The sequence below is a fragment of the Vigna radiata genome, unplaced genomic scaffold (assembly GCF_000741045.1).
Source record: "Vigna radiata var. radiata cultivar VC1973A unplaced genomic scaffold, Vradiata_ver6 scaffold_70, whole genome shotgun sequence".
NCBI classification, from domain to species: Eukaryota; Viridiplantae; Streptophyta; class Magnoliopsida; order Fabales; family Fabaceae; genus Vigna; species Vigna radiata.
The window spans coordinates 161,512-169,994 of record NW_014542367.1 but is presented as its reverse complement, the minus strand read 5'-3'; the positions used below and the strand labels follow the sequence as shown (position 1 = coordinate 169,994).

General features: G+C 33.5%; 1 protein-coding gene across 2 annotated transcripts; it reads right to left on the bottom strand.

Moving 5' to 3' along the window:
• Window positions 1–1,802: 1,802 nt before the first annotated feature.
• Window positions 1,803–5,070, bottom strand: LOC106779961 (N-acetyltransferase 9-like protein). 2 transcript variants are annotated; one of them, XM_014668180.2, is made up of 6 exons: window positions 4,765–5,070; window positions 4,599–4,670; window positions 4,434–4,521; window positions 3,969–4,105; window positions 3,662–3,700; window positions 1,803–2,120 (listed from the first exon to the last, which is right to left on the bottom strand). In XM_014668180.2, the coding sequence occupies exons 1-5, from the start codon at window positions 4,970–4,972 to the stop codon at window positions 3,678–3,680; spliced, it is 528 nt and encodes a 175-aa protein (XP_014523666.1). In that variant the 5' UTR covers window positions 4,973–5,070; the 3' UTR covers window positions 1,803–2,120; window positions 3,662–3,677. The 2 variants fall into 2 exon arrangements, with proteins under 2 accessions (XP_014523666.1, XP_014523665.1); XM_014668179.2 differs by having other exon boundaries at window positions 3,973–4,105.
• Between the last annotated feature and the right edge of the window lie 3,413 nt (window positions 5,071–8,483).

Here is an 8,483-nt window from a genome sequence, read left to right as displayed (position 1 = left end):
AAGTAAGGTAAAGATATATAGGTGGTGATGGGTGGTGAGTGGTTTACATAAGGGTGAGTGAGAAAATGCATTGTTTTATTTTGATGGATGTGGGGTCCACTTGGGTGGATGTCTATAATGAGAGGGAGAGTTGTAAGTGGTGGGCCATGAGTGGTTAAAATAAGTAAGATAAAGATATATAGGTGGTGATGGGTGGTGAGTGGTTTACGTAAAGGTGAGTGAGAAAATGGGTTGTTTTATTTTGATGGATGTGGGGTCCACTTGGGTGGATGTATAGAATTTATTTTATTTTAATGGAGTTGGGTGTTACTTATTAGAAAGGGGGCGTGTCTAATATATATTTCACTATTTCTTATTTTGGTTGACTTGGGTAGGTATACAGTATTTTATGGATTAGTTGTCTTTATAGAAGAATGGTGGTGTGTTTAGTATGTGGTTGACTATTTTGGGTGGTATGGTTGTCTTGTCATTATTTTGATTATTGTTTTTATTATTGTTTGGGGAACATCTAGTACATGTGAAAGTATGAAGCATGTATGATGATTGAATGTACAAAGTGGTGATTCAAGTAAATGTGTGGTTCTTGGACGTAATTCCATGGCCTCAAGGAGAGGATATATGGTGGTTCCCTTGTAGTGTGTAGAATGATTTGCATGGTAGCTCAGCATTGAGGTTATCCTGAAACTACAATGATCAATCATCCTCAAGTAGAGAAGATTGAATCATGTGGTAAGTAGTAGCAGGAGGTCTTCCAGTATGCTCCAAGGCACGTAACATACTAACCTCATAAGTGTGGGAGGATGAAACTCATTGGCAATGGCTTTGCAAAGCAGTAGAGGCCACCACGAGTGCACAACCCGCCATAGCTTAACAATCATTCTAGTCCGAACGAGTTGGTTTTAAAGTGTAACAAGTCATGTTGTGTGATCTTGTATATTTGATTGAACCTTGCAAGTTGTGTAAGATTGATAACATGCTTTTTATACCTAGCTCACCCTTGCTTGTTTGTGTATGTTTTCTTTTGCGATAATCATCCACTTGGATGTGAGCAGATGTTGAGGAAGTTCGATGATCATCCACTTGGATGTGAGCAGATGTTAAGGAAGTTCCCCTGGAGCAAGAGCTAAAAGATGCCGATGCTACAGCCTATTCTTCCTAGAAGTTTCCTAGTCATCTTATGTTCTTTTGAAATACTTCTTATGTTAAGTTTTAAAGTTAAGCCTCTTTTGTTAAAGTTTAAATTCTAAGATCTTATTAGATGACTGTAATCCTAATTATTTATCTAACTACTTTCCAGTATTATATTTGAGAACGTTTTTATATTATATATCCTTTTCATATAATTGAGATGTCACATGATACATATCTATCACGTTTTGAAAATTATTCAAAAGAACTAGTTTATTCCAATATTGCTAAAACTCTTACTTTACAAAGTCAAGGTCAAAAACTCTTTTATATATATATATATATATATATATATATATATATATATATATATATATATACACACATTTTTTTTCTTTTAATTTACGGATGCCTTTTAATAACAAAATAATAAAAGTATGAAAATCACGTGAGATTTTAAAAGCAAACAATTCTTCAAATGCATAATTGACTATAAGAATGATATTTTAACATAAGATTTGATGTGAAAAAATAATGTTAAAGAACAAACACTTCTAACTTTTATTCTCGACTAAAAAGTTTATTCTGATACATCCACTCCAGATTGTGCTATCTTAACATACTTAAAGTTAAAACATACTTTAAAAAACCAAAAATCAAACAATTCAGAAGCCTTTTCTCCTCTGCATCGGGTCTGTTCTTCTCATTTAAAAGGAAAAGAAAAACATAAACACGCTAAACATTTCCACCGTTAATATAGTTCCAGATTATTACACTTAGACGGGTTAGAGTTATATGAATAAGGTCAGAATTTAGCATAGTTACACTTTAAGCTGACATCACAAAACAAAATAGCAACAGAAGATATCATTCTATTACCAATAAATAAACTGGAAGTGATATTGCTACTTTTATGTATGTTTGATTACCATTTTCATTAAACCAAGCATCTCCTCTTTCTTGGACTGTGTTACTTGCAACTCCAAAGTGACCTGTAAAGTAGGAACGAGCTATTATTAAACATTCTACAGAAGGAAGAAGACATAGTGGAACATAAATGTGAAGCATTATAGTATACAAAGTTTATCAAAACTCAACCATGATTAAGGCACTAGATACCAAGATAAATAGGCCATAACGGTAGGAAAGGAGTGTTCGAGCATTGGAGATAACAGAATCCGAGAAGGTACCATTATCAAACAGGTATAATGTCAATTCCTTTGAAAGAACATAAAAGGAATAATTTTCTAATATACAGCTCAGGATATACATAAGCTAAAGGTTTTCATTATTTATGATGTTCTAAAAAATGGTTAAAATATGTGAAGTAGACACTCCTTTTGGTTAAAGTGTTGGAATGTTGGACCTTTATTCTAATACCAACACATCCCTAACATATCACTCGTAAAATGTATACTATATATTTCACTAAAAAATGATTTTAAGATAGAATTTATGTTTTGAATAATTAAAGACATGAAATTTGTCCTGTTAAATTCACCTGCATAAAAACTATGGAATTCAACAGACGTTCAAACAAAAATCACAATAAATACAATGAATTCACTGGAAAACTAGTTCCCACCAATGACTGGAAAATCTAATAGCACATTTTTCAATTTTTTTTTGCTGTTTGTGGGACTCAGATTTCACCGTATTTATGACTTTTTTTACTTGAAACATATGGCAATTTCTATGTGAGTGAATTTAGTAGAACAAGTTTGATGTTTCGAATCAGAGAAAAATTGGTTCAAAAGTGTACAGAAATATGCAAATATCCAATATCAATTTAGATTATTTGTACACGAACGCACACACATTTCTATGCGTACAGTGTGTTAATTATCATTTTGGGAATGGTTTTGTTCTTCTACACAAAGCTTGTTAGGGCTTCAACCTCTGTAGTGTTTTGTTGTACTCGTTCTTTTAATCCTGGCTTTCTATTTGTGTAATAAACTCAAAACATGGTAATCACTATATGTTAGGGAATGGAGATTATATGAGAGAAGAAGGAAACATCAATAGCCTAACTGCCTAACAATTTTCAACCTCTGTAGTGTGTTGTTGTACTCGTTCTTTTAATCCTTGCTTTCTTTTTGTATAATAAACTCAAAACATGGTAATCACCATATGTTAGGTAATGGAGAGTATATGAGAGAAGAAGGAAACATTAATAGCCTAATTGCCTAACAAGCTTCAACCTCTGTAGTGTGTTGTTGTACTCGTTCTTTTAATCCTGGCTTTCTATTTGTATAATAAACTCAAAACATGGTAATCACTATAAGTCTATAATAGTTGAGAATAGGACTGATTTGCAGGAAACTTACATTCCGGAGGTCAATTTACAATAATCAATTAGCTTGAACCTCCTACTAAATAAGCACAAATCATAGGGATTTCAACCCGAATTTATTTGAGAAAAGAAAAGTTAGATTCCTTAGCTAAACTTAAATAATAACTTGCACTTTCAATCATGTGAGAACAAAGCATATGTTTTTTCCTGAGCAATGCATTGAAATTTAAATGCTCTCACCTCCTTGAAGATGCTGCTATATGAAGTTTGCACAAACCCCTACACAAAATCCATGAACTGAGTCAAACCTACAAAACTTAATAACCCTTGGAAGAGAGAGAGAGAGAGAGAGAGAGAGAGAGAGTTAACACGGGAGTGCATGAAGTCAATCTATAGAATGATCATGTCTCTAAAATTAAAGAATATGTTGAGCAAACATAAAATTTTGTTGTTCAAAAGCATCATTATCTCGTAACCACTCAAAAATAAGTTATATGTTCGGCTGTAAGACACATAAAAGGAAAGATAAAAAGAAAAAGCAGCGTACAAACCAATTTTTTGAACATGTCAAGGGATGCTCCATTTGAGTCCGCAATTTTAGTAAGAAACATATTAATTCCTAACTTCTCGATAGCAAAGGTCATCATCATCAGAACAGACTCCTTCCCGAGTCCCTTCCTACGGCTATGCCAGCAAGTGAAAGTTGATAGAGGTTAGAATGAAGAGATTTAATACTGAGGACTTGTTTGGACAAACTTTTCTATGAACACATTTTGGATAGAGCAATTATGATAATAACATAACGGCTAATATACAACAACAAAGAAAAAGACGAAGCTATAGAGGGGCATCAGTTAGTGTGTTGTTTTGTAAGCTACAGCTAGTCCCCTTTTCACGTTTTTTCCCTCCATGTTGCAATTAGAATGAGGCAATACACAATTTATTTATATCAAAATCGTATACGCGAGTAATTGGGAAACTAGTTGATAAAACGGAAGTTAAATTGGGATACCTCTTTGGTTCTGCAATCATTATTTCAACCTCTGCCACGTGAGGATCATCCAAATCATTCATGAACAGATTTACATCACCAACCATGGCTGCAGTTAAAATTTGGTTATATTTAAAAAACAAAAAGAAGTGATCGGAGTAAATAGAAACAGAAAAGGGCAGTGACCTTCTAGGTGGGGTTCCCCGTGCGAGAATTGTCCAACAACCAAGTCCTTGTCCAGTACAATGAAGGTCTCCTCTGCAAGAATTGAGGTGAGGAGCAGTGAAAAAGGATGAAGAGACAGTGATAGAATTAGGGTTAGGGTTAGAACAAGACAGAGATAGAGGTGAACTGGAAGGGTCTTGGAACCATGAGAGCTGCATTTGGTACTCCTGCTGAAGGGTGAGAGGTTCGGAGGCAGTGGCCTGAAGGAGAGAAGGGTCCTTCATCCATTGGTGATATTTGGGGACGTGGGCTTCCATGTAAGGGACCAATATCACCTTCTCTCCCTCTAAGCTCACATTCCCTTTACCTATCTCACTCTCTTCCATCGCATCCATTCTCCACCTCCACCGCAAATCACTCACAAGTTACGCCACCTTCTCTGTCCACCACCTGTTTGTTTAAATGTTTCGTGTATTCGACCCATCACGGCATCAAGTAAAAATAAAGGATAACGATACTTACACAACAATTCTTTTTACAATATTTTAATATGTTTTTACGAGCTTCGTCCAAAATTACTCTATAATCAATAATAATAATAATTATAAATATCATTATAGACCATCAAAAAATGACACGATTTTTAATATTGTAAAATTTTTTTTGTCAAAGTATCATTATTAAAAAATAAAAACCTTTATTTTAATTCATCAATTTCACTTAAATATTTTTTACTCTTTTAAAAAATTGTAGAAATTAGTGTTTCAAAACGTATGATTATTTTCTTATATAATTTCAGTTCCTATAATTTGCTGAATTTGTAATTTTGGCCCACAATTTATTTTCCAATTTTCACAATGCATACACCTAGCCAAATCACCACATATGTCAACACATCCAACAAGAATACTCCCAAAAAGCAAACAAAATGAATTATTATTTTTCCTCTCCAATTGGACTGCTTCACTCTTTGAAGAATGAATTCAGCTTCTAGTTGAATGAAATTAGATCTAATTTCTTAATCAGTTCATTGTCCCTCCCTCATCAATCTAGCTCTCATTAGTCCAGCCCTTATCAGTCTGAAAACTATGTACATTTTTAGTTTTATTTTGTTATTGATCATAGTTGTTAGAACATAGTGATGTTAGTACATTTGGATGTTAGTACATTAAGATTTTGCTACATTATCTTTGCTTAGAAATGGATGATATTGCTACATTATGATATTGTTAGAACATAATGGATGTTAGTACATTATGATGATATTGTTAGTACTTTATGATTTTTCATCAATGAATGAAAGATTTTGGGATTGAGAATAATATGCAAGTTTTTTTGTGGTTTGAAACTATTATGCAGGTCTGTGTGTGTTGTGAACATTTTATACAGGTATGTGGGTTGGATAAGAATACAAATATGACAGATTTTTCACTGGATCATAGAGAAGGCTTTACCGAAGGCTTCTTCCCATCGGTAATTACCGAAGACTTCTGCCCCTCGGTAATTACCGAAGGCTTCTGCCCCTCGGTAATTATTGAAGGCTTTTGCCCCTCGGTAATAGATCTTTACCGACGGCTTCTGGCATTTTCCGAGGGATTTTGGCCTTTGGTAATTCCCTTCATTACTGTAATTATAAGATATAATTCTTCATTACCGACTGTAGGATATATTCTTCTCTTTTTTATTTCATGTGTGTTTGAAGTTACACATCGACAAATGATGAAACTAGTTTATAAGGTATAATTGGGTGCAAACTAACCTTACAAGTCTGATTCTAAAATGTTGACTTAGGTTTAAAGTTCGTTTTTTAAGATTGTACCAGAGTCATGGATTAGAGCTTTTAAATTTATTATTTGTTGGGTTTATTGTTTCATCAATTTTTTGAACTCTGTTTGATCATTCATTAGTATCTAGTCTCATGTATGAGATGTATATATCTTGGTGTGAGTGATATGTTAAAAGTCTCACATCGACTATTAATAAGATCAATTAATAATATATAAAAGACAGCATATAAATAAGGTTAGTTTATAGTCCACTTTTTACCTTTCACTTTAAAGTCCACCTTTTAATTATTAACTATATATATGTAAAATAACTAAATTTTACATGAACGAATTGGCTAAGCGCATTATAATTTACCACCCTTCTATAATGTTATTTAAAAATATCCTTAATGTGGTAAAAAAATTAAAAACAAAATAAAATCCTTTACTTTATTTATTTCATATGTAAAAACATGCGATAATATAGCATCATTGAAAACTTATAAAATACACACGAATATTTATATATATATATATATATATATATATCACTTCTATTTAGAGTGTACTTGTGGTGTGTATGTTGTAATTACATAGCAAGATATAATTAAACACTTATTTGATCCTATATAAAATTTTAAATAATTTATTTATTATATTAATGTCATCATCAAAGATTTAATATGATTTTGAAATTTTAAAGACAATTTCAAGAAGACAGGATGCTATAATATTCGATGTGTAAGTTTTGTTTAAACTAGCAGAAAAAATTTTCTTGGTGCACACTTAAGCCACTATTAAGTCCCTGACAAGTGTACCAGATCTTTATCAAGTAATATAAACGGGTAAGTCCGAGTATCGTTTTCCCAAAGGACTCTTAGGCCTTAACTTTCATGTAAACAAATCGCGTAAGACTTGAGAAGGGAATAAATTTGGTGGTTATATGCAAAGAACAAAAATAAACATGCAATGCAGTTGATTCAATTGGTTTTGAGTAACTATGGATGAATGGTGCTGTTGGGGTTTACAATTTCATCTTATCCACTCTCATATATCTACTCTTCTTATTTACTTCACTTATTTATCTAATTGCCATGCAAACTTTCTAGTATACCCCTAACCCAATCCCTTGGTGAAAAGAGCCTATTATTAATTACCGGCTTGCTATCCCTAGCCTCCCTAGTAACCAATAATGCAATGCGTTCGGAAGCAACTATAATTGACCGTCCTACCCCTATCCCTAGGCGATATTGGCATAATCAAGAAATTTCCCACCAGTTCATGACATTACCGTACGTCCCCATATCGATAAACACAAACATCTTTTACTGAATGAGTTAAACAATAAAAGCATTGAGCACAGATGAGAACCCAACAATTGATAAACAAGTATATGACAAGCATATGAAATAAATAAGAATTTGAATATATGAGAGTTTCAAAAGATTACATTGTTCCCCAACAACAAAGGGTTTAGTTCACCATAATCATGGTGAAACTAGATGAAATATGAAAGAATGGAAGAAATAACCCTAAACTTGGTAGATTGGAGCCTAAGCATCCAAGGAACCTCCTCCAAGGTGTGTGGAATAACTCTGGACGTTTCTCTCTGCCAAAAGAATCACTTTCTAATTCGCACTAGGGCTATATATAAGCCCAAAAAGATAACAGATATATTACAGAAAGATTTACAGAATCTAACTAAAAAAACAGACAACTGCCCAGGCGCCTAAATTCACCGCTCAGCGGTCAGTTTCGCCGCTGAGCGGTTTCCCTCTAATCGCTCTGAGTGCTCAGCGGACCATTCTGGCGTTCAGTGGCTTGTTTGACCCTTCTTTTCATCATTTTTCTCCTTCTTTCATGGGTCTAAGTCCACCTTACTTCACTTCCATCTTTAATTCATCTAAAATCCCTGCAAAACAATGCAAAACAAGCATAATATCTATAAAACCAACTTTTGACTCTCACAAGACACAACTAAGTGTTTTACTTGATTTAAAGCTCATTCTAAGCTATAAAGGGTGTGTTTTACTATCAAATTTAAGTATGAAAATAACGGTTTTTAGGCCGTTATCAGCCACCCATCTGTCTATGGGGGACAAACTATTGACTTTGTATTGGAAGTCCCACGTCGACTAGA